Raw genomic sequence first — 21,801 nt, 5'->3', positions numbered from 1 at the left:
GTTGTGTCCTTGTCAGTGCTTTGTCACTGAGGTCCTGCTGTGTGTTTCCTGTTTGTTAATTATCTGGACTTCAAGTCTTTTAATTTTGTTCTTAGTTTTGCCACTGGTCCCATCCAGTCCTGTTTTGGGTTACACTCCTGCTAATAAAGCCGAGTTTAACATTTTACCTCCGTCTGGTGTATCCTGCCTTGGGGTCCTGCCTGCCACAGCCGTTCCATGACAGCATTGTCTTTTACTTTCACGTGAATAACCACAACGCTGCCTCCTCCCCTCTCCACATCTGTCCTTCTCTGCCTCACATGTGGCCACATGTGGTGGATGTTTGGTGGTTCAGAGGAAATCCTCAAAATCCACTGGAGAAATTCAAGAAAAAAAAACTGTGTTTCACTGAAAAAGTAAAAATTCAGTTTAAACAGAGACTCAGCTGAAGGTGCTTTTTGCACTCTTTCATAATGTTGCATACTCAACCAGATGCTGTAATGGAGCAGGCAGGTGGAGACAGGTGTAGCGTGTGATGACTTTATGCTCATGCTCAGGGTGTGTATCACATTCTTCACTTGTAGCAGCTGGTTAATGTGGTGTTCAGCCAGAGCTAAGTATAAATTCTGCTGCCACACCGAGCTGGCTCCCTGTTTGGCATTTCTCCTCAGCTGTGTCTTAATATGAGCTTTAAAAATGCCGTCATCGCTACAAGAATGTAAAAGAACAACAAAGTTTCTGTTTACAGTGTCAACAACCAGCAATGCAGACAACATGGCCCTTTGAATGCTAATATCTTAGTTCATCATGCAAATTATGACATATTTTGCATTTTAACATGAATTTTATAAACACACAGTTTCAAAAATATATCCAAGAACAATGTGCGCTCTATGGAGGCACGCATGTGCACATCTTTCTATTTGATGCGGTAATCTGTAGTTATAAAGTAACTCGTCGACATTTCAGCAGTCTTAATAATAATATGACTTTATAGACGTTACATACTGTTTTCTTTCTGATTTTCTGAAAACTTGAACCAATAACCTTAACTATTGGTAATCAGATGTTTGCTTTTGTAATGAAATGACTTCTCACGTGGAGTGATGAATGTGGACACAAAGGCAGACTTTTAAGAGGCATAAATAAAAATTAACCTTTATTTTGTAAAGGTCTAATCCTTGATTATCAAAATAAAACAGGAAGAACTCTGAGATGATGACTAACATATGAACTTGACACAAAAGGGAAAGAAGAAAAACAAGAGGACACTAAACCAAATGACCCCGAGTGAAATACTAACTGAAACTGAAACAAAGTACTGAGACTCAACATACTCAGGCAAGCGTCAAAATAAACTAAGATCCAAATGGAATAATGAAGAACTCAAAAGTCCACAAATTGAAAAAACCCTGAATTTAAAACCCAGGACCATGACACGACCCACCTGACTGTACAGGTGTGTTCCCACTTCAAAAAGATGCTTTCACCTTTTTTGTTGTCGCTTCAGTTTTAACCCCAGACTACTCGAGTTAGAAAAATATCATAACCGTGGTTAAATACAACAGCAGACACATGTTAGAAATTTCCATTTTTAGGTTACAAGAGTGAGCCATTTCCCCCCATCTGATAACTCCACTGAGCATTTGTAAGCAGTTATTCACGTAGCCACTAAAGGTCACTTAACATTAAAGGTCACTATACTGTAGGTAATAATAGCATGTGCAAATGACCAATGGGTTGTTTTCTGGGGGGGGATGGTCTCCCTTAAACTGTGTGTGAGTACAGAGGCAGCAGGAAACCCTTCCTTGTGTTCTTTAAAGCTCATTTGTAAAGCTAATAACTACTTGTCTCCAAAGTGGACCTCTTATGGTTTTTGATTATTTTCTGTCATATCCATCCTGTCTCAGCCACGGACTGATCACTGATGGCCAAAGTTTCAAATAAAGTCAGCAGACGTATGTTCAAAGTTACTCTGGTAGAGTCCAAGAACAAGAGAGAGCTGGAAATGAGCATAATTGGTCCATTTTAAACAGCTGCCTGTTGTCACAGGGGTGCCGAACCTTGAGGACTGAGAGTCAGTCAGTAAAACAAAAAAAAAAACACTTCAGCTTGTGTGTGTGTGTGTGTGTGGTGTGTGTGTGTGTGTGTGTGGGTGTGTGGTGGGTGTGGTGTGTGTGTGTGTGTGTGTGTGTGTCTTGGCTAACTTTGGTTCCTAATGATCAGACCTGGATTTCCTATCCCCATCTGTTGAGTTTGGTTGCTCGGTGACTCTGTTGATTTTGGCATCAGGACCACAGTGTGTGTTTCACATTCTGGGTCAGGACTCCAAACTGGGTTATTCTGAACTACTTACATTGGCAGGATGGAGAATTTCTGCCATACTCTTGGTTCAAAGCCTTTCCACACGAAGTGTTGATGACCTTAATTTAGTTTTTTGAAGTGCAGTGACAAAGTTAGTCAGAGAAACTGCATACATATATATATAATACTATATATACATATATATATATATATATATATATATATATATATATAAATTAGTTTTGATCACTATACCTGCAATATTGCAACATCTACTCTTTTCCACATATAGCAAGTGCATGTAATATTTAATATTCATACTCATAGTGAGGCTCATAGGTACATTAGCTCATCCGCCAATATAAAGGTTGGTAGTTTGCTCCCCTCATCCATCCATCCATCCATGTGACAGACAGTGCTCTGTGTGGAATAAAAGTGTATAAATGTGCGTTTGTGTGAACGAAGCAAACAAGGCCTGAAAATTTAAGCCAAATGTTTAAAGCACCTAAATCTGCAGTTCCTGGAAAAGACTCTGAGCCACTCAGCATTCAGCACCTAAAGCAAAACATCATGACATTCACCGACAAAGTCAGAGTGAGGAAAAAAAGAGCCAACTCACCCTATTAAATTAGCTCTACAGTGGTGCTACAGAGCTCTCCTGCTGATGTCCATCTGGGGGGGAAAAAAAAGCTTTCTGTAAAGAAAATTTGGGTTGTTATTAATGTTCAGTCACACATGTTTATGGCTTACTCAGATGCTGAGTAAGGAGATTTGCACAATGATTAAATATACAGAAATTATAAAGTATGATTATAAAGATTTAAACAGTGACTGATTTTGAGCTTGTTTGGAAGAAACAGCTGATGACAAAAAAAAGTCATGTTGTTTTAGCTCCAGCTATACTCAGTGTTTAGGAACCACATGAAAGAGACTGAGCAAATGACATCCAGACTGTGTGTGTGTGTGTGTGTGTGTGTGTGTGTGTGTGTGTGTGTGTGTGTGTGTGTGTGTGTTCGGGTTATTGTTTTCACTCTACTGTCATAAAGGAAATGCTCTTTTGCTCACTTAGAGCAGAATAATCTGATTATGCTTGTTTCTTATTTCCTGCAGATGAATTTAAAGACATCGGCAGCTTTAATCGTTTTCACACACACATCAGTAAACGTCAACAACTCCCACTGTCATCGTCATCCAAAACAGGAGCGACTCTTTTTACAGAGAATTAAAAGAGTCAGAGATAAAATCTAAAAAATAGAAGTGCAGTCAAAAACACGATCAGGGTCAAAGAAGCATTTTGGAGCTTCAGCATTTTGGTCTCTGGCATTTTGTTTTTTTGAAGTTACCTAATTTGGATGAGAAGGTGGAGAGCTAATTTATCAGTAGAAAAAAGGCTTGGTTAATGAGCTGCAGTCATAAACTGTATGGGTGGATTAGTGCCAAGTAGCAGACTAATAAATCAGTAGGATTTCACTACTCTGTACCACACAGGAAGCCAGAAAATTCATGGGATATTATATTAAAAATGCTCCAAAAAGTACCAAACTGACCTCACTCATGCTACTTTTCCACCGCTGAGGTGCCGGTGCTCGTGCCAGTGCTGGTGTCGGTTTCAATGACGTTTCTGGGAACTGCTCCTTTACGTATGAGTGTGGGCGGGTCCTCGTCTCGACACGGAAACCGAAGCGCACAAACGTGGGAGAACGGTGAAAGTAAGCCGGTACGGTCCGGTACTGCGTACCACCAGCGCAGAATGTTTTAGTGGTACGCAGTACCGGACCGTACCGGACCGTACCGGTCCGGTACGGTCCGGTACTGCGTACCACTAAAACATTCTGCGCTGGTACGCAGTACCGGCAAAAGTTTGAGCAGCTGTCTGCTGTAAAGCCGTCATTCAGAACCGGTCATGCCTGTACTTTGGGTCAGAATAAATCCGCTAGCAATAAGCAGTCTAAAACACGACATAATCAGTTAATAAATTGCTTTTTTTCTCATTTCAAATTGTTTCTTACCTGTTCGTGCTATGCTGGAGCCTCAAATCTCTAGCTTCTCTCCCCTCACAGATCGAGGACAGACACACTACATCCGTTCCGCTTACGGGACGGATGTAGTGTTGCCAGATCTTGTGACAGAAACAAGCAACCAACTCTATGAAAAGAAGCCCAACTGGCAACCCACAACACTGTGTAAACCTGAGGCCGCTTTTAATATTAAACACATTAAACACATAATGCTGCTATGTTGTGAACAGTTGGTTGTTGAATGCAATTTTTTAAATGGTATCTTTTGTCGAGTTATTATTACACAATAGTCACTCTTGCACCTGACAAAATACTGTATGAAAAACTAAAACTGACGAAAACTAAACTAAAACTATGAAACCAAATATAAAAACTAATGCTCTGAAAAATAACAAAACTAATTATAATATATATATATATATATATATATATATATATATATAGTTGGACTTCCGGACCTTGGCCTCGTGAAATTTTGTCTGACTGTACCTCTTTAAATTTTATTTCAATACCCCTGATATACATTATATCTATAATTTATGGTTTAAAACTTACTATAAGTTAACTATTTTTCATTTCTTGAAATCAGTAGTAGTTATCCCATTTTGAAGATAGAACCTTATAATTCCAAAAAAAAAGGAGTTTTTAGAATTAGAAGGTTCTATCTGCATTATACTTGTTCAAAAAAAAAACCCATTTAATAGGATTTTGATATTATTGATTTAGAATACATATAGGGTGTGTTTCATAATCATGTGTGAACAAGACTTAGTCCATGTGTAATTTTTGCTATACAGAGTGCAAAAACTTTAAAGCTCAATATTTCAAAACTGGTCAGAACGTAGATAGAACCTTATAATTCTAAGGGGACAAAATGTTACCAGTGCACAGATAATTGTTACCAGTGCACAAATAAATGTTACCATTGCACAGATAATTGTTACCAGTGCACAGATAATTGTTACCAGTGCGCAAATAAATGTTACCATTGCGCAGATAATTGTTACCAGTGCACAAATAAATGTTACCATTGCACAGATAATTGTTACTAGTGCACAAATAAATGTTACCATTGCACAGATAATTGTTACCAGTGCACAAATAAATGTTACCAGTGCACTAGCATAAAGTTTCATTACAAATGTATGTGAGCTTGGGGGCCCCCTGGTGGTGGTAGCCGCATATGTCACCTATGCCTCAGTCCGGCTCTGTTCATGGCACCGATCCCGACAGACTGTTTTACCTCATTCAAGAGTTTCTGACTCCTGCCGCTGTCTCCCACCTCCCAAACACTCAGAGCCTTTCAGAGGAAGGGGGGGAGTGCATGTTGTGCCTTCAAAATAAAAGCACGCGAGTTAAAGATTTCAAAATATTTTCTTCTCTGCTGTGTCATTTTTGGTTGGGACAAATGCGCCTGTCTCCAATATTGGGGGGGGGCACGTCCCCTCCATCCCCCCCGGTTCCTACACCTATGACTGCAGCATCTGTGTGCAGCACAGAGGGAAACACAGACAGCGATTAGAGCACTTTTGTGTTCAGCCTTAGAGCCCAACCTAATTCACAGCCGTGAAAATCGCTTCGCTTTTCTCATGTAATACACACCATGCAGTTAAAAAACATCGGTAAAACTTTATGTTGAGACGGCAGAGTCACGCCCTTCTGCCACTTTCGTCATGCGTTCTTGGTTCAAGACCAGCTAGCTTGCGGGGCCAAGTTAACCTGTTTTTCGGTCGAGCACTGAGTGCGTTCACAGTGGAAAAAATGCGAAACGGTTCAAATACTGGCACTGGCAGGTGGAAAACAGGCCTCAGAGTTGTTATGAAGGTGGAAACAGGCCCAAAGTCTTTTTTTAGTAACCTTTTGTTTTTCATGTGGCCATTAGAAGAACTGCAGATTTTTCCACTTCAGCTTCAGGTTGCCCCTTTGTGCATACGCACTCATTCCGGCACGGGTGTCAAACTCCAGGCCTCGAGGGCCGGTGTCCTGCAGGTTTTAGATGTGTTCCTGATCCAACACACCTGAATCAAATGGCTGAATTACCTCCTCAGTATGCAGGCGAGTTTTCCGGAGTCCTGCTAATGACTTCTATATTTGACTCAGGTGTGTTGAAGCAGAGACACATCTAAAACCTGCAGGACACCGGCCCTCGAGGCCTGGAGTTTGACACCCCTAGGGACATCGCTGCAGGTGAGCAGAGGGACTGAGAGTGAGTATCATGGAAACACAAAATTACTGAACTAAAGGTGGACAAAAAAAACAAAAAAACAAGCCCATGACTCCTTCCTCATAATAACAATTACTAATTTTATACTTTAAAGGCAGTTTCTTGCATAAACAGGTTTATTTTTGCTTCTGCTGGCTGTACACACCTGCTCATAATAAATGCAAGATCTAAAGACTGACGTGGACTCTGGACACTCAGACTAACATTAATTCTGTTGATAGTTTCTGAGATTGTTCAGTCTGAATCTTCTATGCCAACAAACCAGCCCCGCCATGTTCAGAGGATGGTGCATGTATAAGTGTCCTCCAGCTGTATGCCGGTTTGTGTGCATATTTGTGGGTCCGTTTCAAGATGTTTCGTTAATTTGTCCCAGAGACGTCGGTGCTCTGTTTCCTGTTTTGCATTGTCTGAGAGTAAGGGTGGTCTTGTTGATTTAAATGTTTGTGCGTCTGTGAAAATGAAGAACATGGTGAAAATAGACAACATAAAACAAAAAACTGTAATAAATATAAAAATAATAAATGAGGTGGTAGAAAATTATTCAAATTCTTGGCTTTAACAGATAGTCTTACCCACCTAATTACCTGAATAAAGAGTAAACAGTGACACATTCTTTCTCATGCAAAGGTCTGCCCGCTCAGAGCTGTTGTCGCTGGTGTCTGAATACATGATTTGATCGTGGTTTTTTTTATTGTTTCTCAGTATTGTAATTCTACTGGTGTGACATTAGTGTGGTTGAATTTCTCATGAAAGTCTGGCAGCACAGCTGTCAGTCTGTCTGTCTTGCATCCCTGAGCTGGTGCAGACTCGGTCTTTATGTGAGTGTTTTTGTGACTGGCCATTCATTGGGATTAAATGGTAAATATAAAATGGTATTTTTCGAGGGGTTGGGAAATGTTTTGGTAGCACATATCTCCTCACAGGCGTGCCTAAAATCTCTGTGACTCTGCAGGATGTCAGTGAAGCTGCGATTTGACTCTCCTGCGGATGGAGGCTTGATCCACAGAAGCCGTTCCTTCACCGGGTTCACCTCTCTGAGTGGTCGGCAAAGGTCAGTGACACACTGTTACAACCAAGAAGAGAGAAATCTGTGTAATGAGAGGGAACAAGTCAGCAAGTGTGTGTGGTGTAGCTACATGTGATGGGCTTATTAGTGGGTTATTAGTGGGATTTAAGAGAAAAGATCACATAAGCATCTCTTTCAAGTGGCATTTAGAGGTATATCATTAGCCCCACAGCATAACCTAAGTCATATTTTGGCCAAATTGATTTATGTGACTAACTCTGCTTTGCTAACACTGTAGATTAATTTGGGCAGATATCTCAGTTTGGCCCAAAAAGGCTGTGAGGCTAATGATACGTTGCTGCATATCAAAGATGAAAGATTAAAGCAGGGTGAGACTAACAGAGAAGAATACTTTAGAAATGTCAATATGTTAGAACTCAGGAGCTCACAGGCTGGTGAAGAGTGTGTGTGTGGGGGGGGGGGGGGGGGGGGGGGGGGGGGGGGGGGGGGGGGGGGGGGGGGGGGGGGGGGGGGGGGGGGGGGGGGGGGGGGGGGGGGGGGGGGGGGGGGGGGGGGGGGGGGGGGGGGGGGGGGGGGGGGGGGGGGGGGGGGGGGGGGGGGGGGGGGGGGGGGGGGGGGGGGGGGGGGGGGCGGGGGGGGGGAGTGTGTTAAATGCAGCAAGTGATGGTTGATTGTGAGCAGGTGTGCCAGTCAGGGAAGCCAGCAGAAAGCCACGCCTGTCAGGAGGAAGCACAGGTCTAAAAATAGGGATGGAGAAATAGAAGGAAGGGGAGGCTAGCCATAAGGAGGCAGGTCATCACCAGAGGCAAGAGGACCACAACAATAACCTGCAGCTGGATGCTACAGGTGCACATCTGTCTGCTGAATGTTAGTTTGGCCATTTCAGCCAGCCCCAGCTTCTGCCTCCTGTTTATTAGCATTCATACATTCAGATCACTGATGTACAAGTTTTAGTTAAAAGATAATTAGCCAGCCGTTAGGCAGCTTTAAGTTGCAAAAGATAATAAGAAGAAACAGCCTTTATTGTCCCACAGAGGGGAAATTTAGGTGTAACAGCAGCCAAATATAAATATAATTTACACTGTTGAAAAAAATACTACTACTACAATAATATAATAATATATACTGTAAGAAATAACCAGTTATGGGTTAATTTGAAAGTGTATGGTGTGGTGGGTGAACCTTGCAGGACAGACTACAATATACTAATATATTACCATACAATATTTACATACTATTGATTGTGGTTTTGTTTAAACAAATCCAAGGTTTGTTTTTGCTGTCGGTCTCGCACTTCCTCTTCGTCTTCTTTGCTTCGTCCTCCCCTGGGAAGAGTCTTCACTGTTTCTTCCCACAGCAAAAGCTGCCAACAGCCACCATATTGTCCCAGGATTTCAAGCCAAGCAGCAGACAGTGGATATATTTACGCTGTCTGCTCCAGCATTTACACTGCGTTATGAAATAACATTTATGAATAAAATGTCGACATTCTTGTTTAGAAAGGTGGCTGTTTCTAGTTTTTATCGTTAAACGAAGCAAACTGGCTACCAGCTACCATTTGATCAGCTTTAAGCACACATGCAGGCCAACATCTGTTTTTTAAGAGGAAATGCTGTATAGTTATGAAAGGAGCTCTACAGTGAGCGTAGACGCTGCTCGAGCTTCAGACATCAGTTAATGAGTGTCTCACCCGTCACAAAAAGATCTGCACACTGTTTGACAGCTTTTGTCTCCACCCAGTTCACCCCGGCAATGATTGTTTTTGCACTTCACACAATAAATATTCTAACTCAGCTCTAAATCAGGTCTAAAGACAAAACTGCTGCTGACTGAAACGAAACAAACAAACAGAAGTTTGTTGAGAGACAAAAGTCTGAGGGACTCATGGAGTCAGGATAAATGAGAGGAAAAAAAAAAAGCAGAAATTTGAATGCAGTGATTTTACTGTTATTGACTTTGATCAGATATTGGAATCACACAGACTGTTATCAATCATCCCTCCGTTGAACTGTTTCTGTCCCTGCAGTGAAACAATAAATGGGAGGAAATAAAAACTGTCACATTGTGTGGAGGAATTCCCTTCACCCACTGAGGGGCAGACAGTGAACGCACCACAAACCTTCAGATGTTGTTTGTGAATGAAAGAAGACAGAGTGATAAACACCAGCAGGAAACGTGTCCGTCCCACGAGAGAGACGGAGAACAAAACTGGTTAAAAAAGAACGCAAGCACAATTCCACTTCCTGTGTGTGTGTTTTTTTACACTGTACACACACACACACACACACAACACAAACATCCAGACATTTTTCCATCTTCCATCTCCAGTATTTTTGGGCCTAACATCCCCAGCAACCTCACTTCCAAAAAAGTTGTTACACTGTAAATAAAAATAAATGCAATGCAATGTCATGGCTAGGGTGTGTGTGGCAGGCAGGATAAGACCCCAGGAAGCAGACTCAGATGAAGGTTCGAAATAAAAAGGTGGATTTATTGTCAAAACTTATACAAAAAACCAGGACGCAGGGACACACACAGCGCAGGAAAACTGACGAAGCAACATCAACGAACTTAAATACACAGAAGGGTTGATGAGGGAAGAGGAAACAGGTGGGAACACAGGTGACACTGATAACTAAGACGAGACCAGAGGGAAGCAAAACTCAATACAACAGACAGGGGCTGGATGACTATCAAAATAAACAGGAAGTATGAGGAGGGAACAGAAACGCAAACCTGACAGAATACTGGGAGACACAAGGAACTAGAAATGACTGAGTGCAAATACAAAAGATAACAAAACACAACCCGAGAAAACAGAAACAATACCAAGAAAACATAAAACGCTGGGCCACCGGCCCAGGACACGACAATTTGGAACTCACATAAACCCACAATTTATTCACAATAGAACACAGAAAAATATGAAATCCTTAAACTAAGAAAAATGTTCCATTTTAAGAAAAAAATGTCATTTTGAAGTTGATGGCAGCAACATGTCTCAGTTGGAACAGGGCCATGTTTACCACTGTGTAGCATCCTCTCTTCTTTGAAAACAGTCAGGAAACTTCCGGGAGAGGAGAGTAGCTGCTGGACTTTTGGGAGAGGAATGTTGTCCCAGTTTTGTCTGATACAGGATTCTGCTGCTCAACTGGAGTGCAGGCAGGCCGGCTCAGCACTGGGACTCTTCTACTACAACATCACGCTGTAATAGGTGCTGCATGCAGTTTAGCACTGAGGCATGAAAGGCCTTCCCTGATAAAGACGTCGTCCGGATGGGAGCATAGGCTGAGGTCTGGACTTTGGGGCATTGCAACAGCTTGATTTGTTTCTTCTTCCGCCGTTGTGTTGAAGATTCGCTGCTGTGCTCGGGCCTGTGCTCAGGCCAACTGTCAGACAGATGGCCTCACATGTGACTCTAGAATACTTTGATATACAGAGGATTTGGTTTTTGCCAAGTGTCACGCTGTGCATTCTGACCAAACATCTCGTTCCCTGTGGTTTTTTCATTTGCAGCTTTGAAAGCTAAATTTAACCAAGTTTTGCAGTTTCTCTGAGTACTGCACAGTCTGACCTCGGGGTGAATCCGCTCCTGGGACGACTGGCTGTCAAAGACTATGTTGAATGTCTTCCATCTTTCACACTTTCAGATTGTTTGGAAATGGACTTAAAACCTTTCCCAGACTGATGGGCAGAAACGTTTGCTTCTTCTTCAAGATCCTTGCTGATGTTTTTCTTCCTGGGCGTCGTGTTAACACACACCTAGATGCTGCAAAACTTTTGCTTTTTCAGAGGCGCTCACACTTGCAGCACCTGATTCCTACTTACCCTCCTAATTCTTATGGAACCAGTAAGGCTGCTCCTGTTTTGGCTTAGTTTTTGTTAAATTAATTATGACACAGTGTGATACGTCCCGCTCTGTAGTTCATCTGAGGTTGTATTTACATCATTATAAGACCTGCTCAGGACTAGATTATTTTTATTACGTCATGATACATAAACCTTAGAAATGAAAGAGGGTGTATTTTCTTTAAATCTTGACGGTTGTGGACAAACTTTCCACAAAAGACATTTTATTTTATTTATTGCACAGACAGTCCTGCACCTTCATAGAGTAATGTGGTTAGTAAACCTATATTAGTGCAGACTCTGTGCTGGAGGGCTTTATAACACTTCCACTAAAGGCGGGCTGGTTTGGATCCACACTTACTGTAACATGACAGACACCCCACACAAACACAAAATAGAGACAGCTGATTAGAAATTCAGGTACAAGCACATGACGACAGGATCATCATTTTCCAGGAGATACCTGCCTGGTTTCCCTGTTCCCTTTCTGCAGAGTACAGTGGCCAGGATTCTCATTCACGAGACATTTAAGAAACTAGAAAAAAACCTGATTGTATCCGGGTTTCTTGGGTGCAGGGTTAAAGGTGTGTTTAGGGCTTTAACTGAAGATAACCATTCAGATTTCACCTCCTTCCACTACTGTCTGCTAACAGCTGAAGACTGCACGTCTCTCCCAATACTGAAAATTCCTTCCATCCCATTCATGAATTTATTGCATTTAATGCAAATATCTTACTCACTTTCTATGTTTTTCAGGACGTCTTCTGTTCGTAACTCTCTTCGTGTCAAAGCCATGACAGGAAGTAAATCTTCCAGGGCTCCCGCCTCCCCCCGCAGAGGGTCGGGAGCTATCTGGTCTCTGCAGCCGGAGCAAGTCGACCGGGTTTTTCAGGCACTACGCAAAGGACTCAAGTACGTGTGGTACTGCTGAACTTAAACACGTGTCCCACTGCTATATGATGTACACTAAGCATTAAACTACAAGCAGCCAATGAAGTACTCGGAAACTACCAGTCAAATATATCCAAAGTAAAAGTGCTTCAGAGCATATTATTACTAGACTTGATTTTAATATTAGCCCATCCCGCTGTAGTATTTTACTGTTGCAGCTGGTCAGAGCGAGGCTAGCTTCAACTGCCTTTAGTTAGTTCAGTGGTTCCAAATCTGTGACCTCTTCAAAAGTCCACATGATAAATTTGAGGAGGTCATAAGATGATCAGTGATACTTGAACAGAAGAAAACTGCGACATTTTTGGCATTTTGTTTAATGTTTGCAAAAAGAATGCTGTATAGTTTTCATTTTGTGAGAGTCAAAAAGTTACACGAGTAAAACCACGTGACATTCTCACTGTCACTGAAGCACCGGCAAATCAGAAAAGCTGAAACGTGACACAAAGCTCCCACGTGCGTTTATAATGTCGCTAACTAGCTGACATAGATGCCAAATGTACTGTATGTAATGAGGTAAAAAGTGTCATATTTATTTTAACATATGATGGAGTAGATTACTTCAAAGTAGCATCAACACAACTGCACAATACAAGTACAGATAGTTCCAAACTGACAGTAAATATAGTAGTACTTCTGTTCCCTTCTGCTGCATGGATGTTTGGTACTGAACTGATGTCCTGGTTCACTTTGACTCTTGTGCTTCTCTTCAGGGACTACCTGGAGGGTCACCAGGCAGAGATGGACTTCCTGTCCTCACAGCAGAGAGAGACTAAAAGAAACTCCAGACTGGTGAGGAGCAAGAAAAGAAGAAGCTGTGTGTGTGTGTGTGTGTGTGTGTGTGTGTGGTGGTGTGTGTGTGTGTGTGTGTGTGTGTGTGTGTGTGTGTGTGTGTGAGATAACCGTAATGATGGTCATTATGATTTTTCTGCATTTATAGGCCTTTCTTTATGATCTGGAGAAGGTAATCTGTTTTCATTTTTTTCTTCCATTTAAACAAATCAGATTTTAAGTTATTTAATGTGGATCAGTATATGATAATAAAAAGTTCTCACTGTTTAAAAACTCATCGTGTTTCTTCCTTTCACAGGAGATCAGAGCTTTGGAGAGATACATACGACGATTAGAATTTCAGATCAGTAAGGTAAGATGGAGATTTTTTGTAGCGTTTTTATGTTTTGTGGAAAAAAGAGGGAAATTTGAGTACTTAAACAGCTGCATGCAGATTTAGGGCTCTTTCTCCTCACAGTGGCAGCTGTTGAAGGATAAAGCTAACAGACTGTTGCCCTGTTGCACAGGGTGACACCTTTTACAGACTGACAACCCACCACTCGAGCTGAGTTTTATGGAAAGTGGAAATGTGTATTTTTCTTGATATTGTTGCTCTTCATCTGTATCTTGTCTCTGCAGGTAGAGGAGCTCTATGAGACATATTGCATTCAGTGGAGACTGTGTCAGGGAGCGGTCAACATGAAGAGAGCCTTTTCACTGTCCCCATCCACCAGAGCCTCCAGGGAGAGTCTGCTGGAGCTCAACCGCAACCACAGACACAGCCTGCAGGTATGCAGGGATCAGTGCAAAATGGTTTTGACCCTGGAAGTGAGGACATGTTGGGGCAGTGTTTTTTTGGAAAATCGCATATGATCATTGATTGAAGTTTATGAAAATTAGGTGCATTTCAATCTGCAAACTAGGTTGAGATGTTGCATTTTGCAACAAAAATGAATGCACGCCATATTTTCTTGTGTTTTCTTTGTTTCCTCAAAAAGAAAAGTTATGTGGTGTGGATGTAGTTGAGTAGAAAAAATTAGGCACCTCATAATTATAGAGCTTCAAGTACATTTTGCACTGTGGACCAACAGTCAGCTGTTCATATTCTCCTCAGTATCAGATGTTTGGGTTAATGTAGGAGACACACTCCCTGCAGACTGTGAAACTGCTAAACACCAAATATTATTTATTCCTCCTTCTTGGCACCTTAGGCAGCAATCTAGCTTACCGTGTGCCTTCAAGCCTCCCAGAGATCCATCATCTCCATGGAGCAGAGTGGCAACATTTCCTTTGAATGGCCATAAAGCTTCCAAATCAAATATTCTGACTGACATGTGAGTGAAGTTTCCACTGTGATTTTTCTGTTTGTGGCAGCAGGATTTGGGCCATTAAAAGACAACTGAAGATTCGTTCATGCCCTCTGACAGTCAGTCTGTGGTCTCAGCTTCAAACACAGGCTCACATCTTCTTTTCCTCAACTCCTCACCAACTTCATCATTTCACCCTTAATGTTTTGATACCTCAAACACACACGCACGCACACACACACAGAACCTGATCAGTCACATTTCAAAAGATGAAATGAGGTTCACAAAAACAGGATGACTGCTGAACCTTTCAAAGAGAGGTCAGGAACTCCAGCAGAAAAACTGGAAACTGGCTTTTGATTATCTCTCTTCACCACACACACACACACACACACACACAGCAGTCAAAGGTTTTTGAGGTTCATGGGCCCCAGAAGTAAGGAGGGGATTCCCATGATGACTCCTTAAACTTATAAAGGGAATTATTTAATGATTAAGTTAGAGAATGCTGTGCTCATCCTTTCACAGCACACACGGGCGCGCGACTGCACCCACGTAGGCACGCACGCCTATACATGCACATTGTTATGTCTCCTTCCATTCAACCTGCACTCCACAAAATGATGCATGTTCAGAGTTTGAAGTCTCCTTAAAGTGAAACTCTCTGAGCTCAACTAAGAAGTTTTTCAGAACTGAAAGCTCGTCTTCGATAAGAGGTGATGACCCCACGTTCCCCATGATTTCATCCTAGATAACTTGAATGACCTCACTGACTGAGAATCTTCATCTTAAAAGTATTTCCCTTCTGCATGAACGGTGGAGCTCTTTAGCCTTCCACGTGCTCTTTTCTCCAACAGATTCTTATCCACAAGCTCACTCCAATTCCAGGATATTGTAGGAACAGATACATAAACAAGTTAAATACAGTAACAAACAAAATCATTAAAGTGATGATGACTCCAGCTCACTAGACTTCCAGTTTTGTAGGAGGCACTTTCAACATAGTCCACAATAAATGGAGCTCTATGAAGCTGTAGCTCAAAAAAATGGAAATTGCTTGAGGTAAATTCTACTGAGATTTGACTACATTTCCACTGACTTGGGAAAAGGTCCTGGCATATGGCCTTAACAGACCAATTACCAACCATCAGCAGAAATCTAGTGTTTTATGGTTAAAGTCAACTTCCTTATATTTGTCTAGAAGCTCTTATTATTTCCAGGAATCCACTGGAGTTTAAGTAGGTTACAGGAGAAATCAGCGTCATGCAGGTCACCGTTTCCAGAATCTTCGAGATCCTGGAATTGTTTATTTGACTTAAAACTATTTGATTTTGTCATAAACAAGTGTGTACACATTGTTTGTGTGTGTGTGGGGGGGACACGTCAACGATGCTGAGAGGTAGTTTAAAATATTCATATCTCACTTAAACATAAGAAAATGAACTGTGCATGTTAGCAGACTGTCATTTAGCATGTACAGGATATTATATTTCAATTCTCTTGCTAATTAAATACAATAAGGATAAAAGGAAGCTTAAGTTTTGTTCTTGTGCTCTCTTGCGATAGTCTTTACACACTCCTGTATTCTTTTTCATTTCACTGTTATTTCAGCTGCTTTTCTGCCTGGCAACAGGCAGAGTTTCAGCAGGGATAGACTGGCACACCTTTTTGAGCCATATCTGACACTTTTAGCCAGTTATGATGCACACATACTGTCATGGATCTGCTGAGGCAGACTGAGGACCCCAAAGCAGGACTCGACACAAAAACACGAGCGAGCAGAAGAAGCTACAAAACTCACTGGATCAAACAACATGGACAGAAAAGCACACAGCAGGAGGAACGCCAACAATGAGGACGCAACAGAGAGCTGCAGACATCAGGGAGCACAGCTGAACAGAATCACACTAACAAGACAGACGAAGCAAAACTGTATATCAAACCCACGACACAAAAGACTATCAAAGTAAAACAGGAACTGACTACACATGACAGACAGAAACCAGGACAAAGACACACGAACGTGGTACTGGGACCAAAGATAAACAACACATGAACAGGAACTAAATGCAGAACCATGACCAAAACAGAACTGAACTCAGTAACAACGAATCAACAGAATCGGAAAATCCAAAAACAGAAAACACTGGGTCCAAACCCAGGACCGTGACACGTGCTGTGTCCCTTCCAGTGTTAATTTTGACAGCAAATTTTGATTTAGTTTTAGTCATAGTCTTTTGACGAAAATGTAATTTAGTTCTAGTCATAATTTAGTCATCTGAATAGTTTTAGTCGAATTATCGTAAGAATATAGTCGCCTAAATCTACAGTTGATTTAGTGACTAAAATATAAAGAGTGTAAAATGTAAATGCTTTATCTTCAGTTTCCTTGAATTAGTCATTATACACAGTTACACAAATTAAACATTCATTCAAAGTTATGGAATATTATTAATAATACTAACATTAGTGTTTCACCTGCTTCCCACACACCTGATCATTAACACCACCTTACTGAGATAATCCGAGTGTTTTACAGCAGGACGCTCTGACAGGTACAGGGCAGTGTTCAGGACTAAGATTATAAAGGCTAATCCACCGCGGTGTGGAGATTTTCTCTAAACACAAACTGGGAAAAACACTTTACCCTGCATGACGTTAAAATGCTGACCTTTGCATGGAGATCTGGGTGACTGGTTTGCAGATGTCCTTTAAGATTTGTCGTGTTTTTACCCGAGATAGTCGCTCCACATGGTTTACACATTGTTTTGTTTGTCACAACGTCAAAGGACAAATGTGTCCATACATCGGCTCTTCTCTTTCTCCCTGCTGACATTGTTTACATCACTTAGTTCTATCGGAAGTAAAGACAATCACAGGCTAGTTTGGTCTTCCCGGGTTTAGAGCACATTTGTGCAACTGTGCGTTTGATTGGATGTTTTCCTAATTTGTCCCGCCCTGTCACAAAATTAATTCAGTTCTGATTGGATGTCGTCCCTGCCAAGCATTTTCATCTTGTTTTCATTTGTTGACGAAAGTGTCAGTTAATTTCGTCATCGTTTTTATCCTTTTAGGTAGTTTTTAATTATAGTTATCGTCTCGTTTTCGTCATGAAAATGTGGTCGAAAATAAACACTGGTCTCTTCGCACCATATTTTCCTCCTCAGATTATCCTCTCAGATTATACTCATGCATTGTTTTCACTGTGATAGTTGACGTATTCACCAAAATCTGCTCAGCTTGTGACTTTTTGGTGACATACTAACCTTCTTCTGAGTATTAAAAAAAAAAAAATCTTTCTCTTCGTGTACACTGGGTGAAAGACGAGCTGTAGAAACGTGCAGAACCAGTCAAAATGGGAGACGGGGGGACAGGGAATAAAAATCCTGTGCGGTCTCACATAAAGGCAGTCATCTGGTCGCCTTAGATGTGGCAATGGTGTGGCAGGATGACAGGCAGCACGGCAGCTTAGCTGTGGTGCACCGTTGTGTCCAGAATAATTGAATCAAAATCAGATCAAGTCCATATTCTTATTCTTGGAGCTTTTGTTACTTACACACACTCTGGCCTCATGATTAATGCTTAATATGAGCAGGTATGCATGATAGGTCCTCTTTAAGGTATGTTACAAATGATTTTGCAAAGACTTCACTGCTCATAAATTGGCCACTTTGGTCCTCAGTTTTGGTCTGTGCTGCGTGACCTCCTGTAAATTCAGCCCACACAGACGACAGCAGTCTGCTCAGCACATGCTGCTTCATCTGCTCTTCTTTTTGGCAAAGTCCAGTTCTTGGCCAGGAAGTCAGCACTAAAATACAGATTAGTTGTTTTGATGATGTACAATAATCATTATTTAAAGCTTTCCATAAAGAAAGTTTGATTAAACAATTAATTAAATGAGCTCACTGTGGTTTACTGGGGACACTGTTTGGTTTACACTATCTTCCCTCCCATTAGGTTTAAATTCTTTTTTATCATTATTATTTAGACACAGTTCATTCAGGTTCTCCACACACTGTAACTGTAACTCCCATTTGTCCTGATTCAGTTTAACATCCATACAGACTGAAGAGATTAGGGATTACTGATGATCATTTCTTGGTAATGAAGTGCATAAAACTTTCCAAAGATTTCCCCTACCTGCAGCTCCAGAATTTAGTGCATGCAGTTTTATCTGCTCTTGCTTCTGTAATAAACAGTCGCTATCTTTTTTGTTTTGTTTTTTGCATTTTTGGCCACAGCGGCTTTTATTGACAGTAGAGAGAGACAGGAAATGGGGGAAAGATACAGGGGAAGACACGCGGGCAAAATTGGCGTCGGGCCGTGCCGCGTATGTGTATGTGGTCGCCGACTTCACCACTAAGCCACCCAGGTGCCGATAGTCGCTATCTTTAATATGCTTGTTTCCAGCACACAGTTCTGACTGTGAGCACAGCACCTCCTCCTACCTGCTGTTCAAACCTTCTGTTTGCGAGGGACAGCCAATCAAACACTGAGGGTGACCACAGTTAAAAGACCACAGAGCTAAAAGGTCTCGTTTTCAGGCAGTTGATGACCAGGGAGGCTGAACCAAGACCTGGACACCCCCTGACTCCTCTTTAGAAAAGCAAACTGTCAGAGGAAGCCTAATAAAGATTTATCTTTCTTTTCTCAAGATTCCCCTCTGCCTGTCTTTACTTTTCTTCTGCAGGACATGTCCGCTATGGAAGGAGAGTTAGAAATCCTCCTAGGAGAGCTACACATCAAGATGAAGGGTACAAATACACATACGCACACAAACACACACTCCATCCAAAGCCCTGAGCAGTTTACACATTATCTTCCTAACATTTAACATGTGCTTCACTTGCAGGTCTCATCGGCTTTGCTCGACTTTGTCCAGGAGACCAATACGAGGTGGGCTTTCCTATTTAAAGACCGAGAATTTCAGCCAAGCTGGATTTCAACCAGATCTGTTACTGTGAAGTCCAGCAAAAGTAATAAAAGCAGCATAAAAAAATCTTTATGTAGAACATAATTACATGACATTATATATATATATTATATATATATATATATATTATAATAATATTAGCAATAGTTGGTAGGAGACACCGGCCTGGGTATAGCTGCAGCTGTAATATGAAATCCTTCACTCCCACATTTTAACAGATGGCATCAAAGAGATGCTTTTTTTGGTTACTGTAGCAGATTTGTTATATTAAAGCAAAAATTCAGAAACCTTCTCTTTGATGCTGCTTGATGGTGACTGCTGTGCTCCTAAACTTTGACATCACGCTAGTTTTCTAGGTTTTTTTTTTTTTTTTTAAAAAGAAGTTAAATATACAGCGAGAAATTTATCATCAATCTCCACAAATGAAAGCAGAACTACCTGCAATGTCAAAAACTAAACAGTGTAACTGGACTGTTGGACTTGCTCTGTGTCTTATGGTTTCTGGATGATGACATCATGTCTTAATGATGTCACACTGACAGGTGTTGGTTCGACTGGGCCGCCAGCGATGGAAAATCAGAGGGAGGATCGAATCAGATGACACTCAGTCCTGGGATGAAGAGGAGATGGTCTTCCTCCCGCACATACACCACAACTTTGAGATCAAGGTAAGAGGGCGTGTCTACAGGTGTGCAGTCGTCTTCATACATTTATTTTCTGCTGTATTTTCCTTCCACACTAAATGTTTTCTGTTTCATTGTTTGTGTAAAAAAAATAAATAATTTTCTGTGTATGTTTTTAACCAATGGCATCTCTTCTCTCAGGTGACGGAAGCAAAGGGTTTGGGCTGGCTGCTGGTTGGCATGGTAACGTGTGCAAGCGCAGACTTCTTTGTGGCAAGGCCTCGGGTGATGTTGGTGGACATCACAGAGTTGGGAACCATCAAACTGCAGCTGGAAGTTACCTGGAAGTACGAACCCAGACTTCACACACACACACACACACACACGAAAATGAGACAAAGATCTGACATGTAACTAACTGATGAGGCGGTGACAACAAAAACCCCGACATGGAGGCGTTTCCTTTGCTGGGATTTAAGGGGAGGTGAAATGGGAAGGACCAAAACTCTCAAAAATGAAAGCAGAATAATTGGATGACAGGATGACGGAATAGGTGTGGGCAGCTGTGTAAGAAAATTACATCTGTAGTGTAAAATGTGTGAAAGTTTTATCTGAAGTTTTGTCTTGACCTCACAGTTGCGGCCCTTCTTTGTGTCCTGCTGCCGGTGTAGAGATCATATTATATGAGCCGCATGAATGACAAGAGCAGCCGGCCCACGCCACCATCAGAAACATTCCTCTCATTCCAGGAAAAGGTGGAATGAAGAGATGACAGATTTTACTACTGGAAAACAAATCATCTTTCTCCCATTATTCTCTCGCCCACTGTAATGTCTTTCTTTCTTTTTAATTTGAAACTGTTTATTTTTTAAAGAATTACTTTACCAGATGTACACGGATGTAAAACAAGACCAAGCATCAAATGTAACAAAGCAAACAACAACAAATGTTACAGATTCAGAATCTGTTATTTTCTCCATTCTCTGCCTCTGTCTTCACTGCACCTCTAACCTGAGCCAGCTGTTGCTGAGCAGCTGATTGAATACAGAGGGAACATATTACTGACACTAACACGCACATCGGTAACACACACGGACACACACTCTGCTGTGCCCTTGCGCCGTGACAGATCATATTTCAGGCTTTAGAGAGGCCAGGTGGAGGACGTTTCAGAGATTCTCCCCGAGGAGACGTTTCAGAGATCTCCCCCGGAAGATGGAAAAATCCCACAAACATGCACAAGGCTGCCAGACTCACACACACAAAGCTAAACAAAAGGCTGCTGTGGCCATACACACACACACACACACACACACACACACACACACACACATACCCAATACACACTTCTGTTAAGCTAATAAATGAGTTACATGAGTAGGAAATGTACCTAATGTGGCAAAATGGGTTCAGCAAATACAACAAGATGGAAAAAGATGGAAATTCATTTGCTCAAAGCTCAGACCCAGAAAATGATATTTTATCAAGCAGGGTTTGCTGATGGTTGCTGTCTGGTCATCCACTCCCCAAATTTCTGGGGCCCAGCCCACACTTCAGATGAAGATGCCCACTAATAATTATTTTCTCTAAATAAAACAAGCCATGGGAATTACACCACTGGGATTCTGCAACTTAAAAGTTGCAGCAATTCAAAGGTTTTCACAAAGCTGAGTGCTGAGTGGGGAAAGTAATAGAAACGACCACAAAAGCATAAAGCTTTGCAAAAGTCTGAAAGTAAACTGATGGCTAATAATCATCATCAATTTATCACCAAATAGATTAGAGCAGTACTTATTCATGTAATGCATTCATATACGC

The 21,801-nt window shown here is 41.6% G+C and overlaps 1 protein-coding gene across 1 annotated transcript in view; it reads left to right on the top strand.

Moving 5' to 3' along the window:
• ripor3 (RIPOR family member 3) overlaps positions 1-21,801 on the top strand; it is a 60,478-nt gene that overhangs the window by 25,056 nt on the left and 13,621 nt on the right. Inside the window, 10 exon segments of the mRNA XM_030729727.1 lie at positions 7,478-7,576; positions 12,158-12,313; positions 13,063-13,141; positions 13,290-13,313; positions 13,440-13,493; positions 13,760-13,909; positions 19,118-19,181; positions 19,280-19,323; positions 19,903-20,028; positions 20,185-20,330. Coding sequence (XP_030585587.1) covers positions 7,479-7,576; positions 12,158-12,313; positions 13,063-13,141; positions 13,290-13,313; positions 13,440-13,493; positions 13,760-13,909; positions 19,118-19,181; positions 19,280-19,323; positions 19,903-20,028; positions 20,185-20,330 — 941 coding nt within the window. The 5' untranslated portion in view covers position 7,478.

This window comes from Archocentrus centrarchus, chromosome 5, assembly GCF_007364275.1.
Source record: "Archocentrus centrarchus isolate MPI-CPG fArcCen1 chromosome 5, fArcCen1, whole genome shotgun sequence".
Taxonomy (NCBI): domain Eukaryota; kingdom Metazoa; phylum Chordata; class Actinopteri; order Cichliformes; family Cichlidae; genus Archocentrus; species Archocentrus centrarchus.
This window is presented reverse-complemented; position numbering and strand designations above follow the sequence as displayed.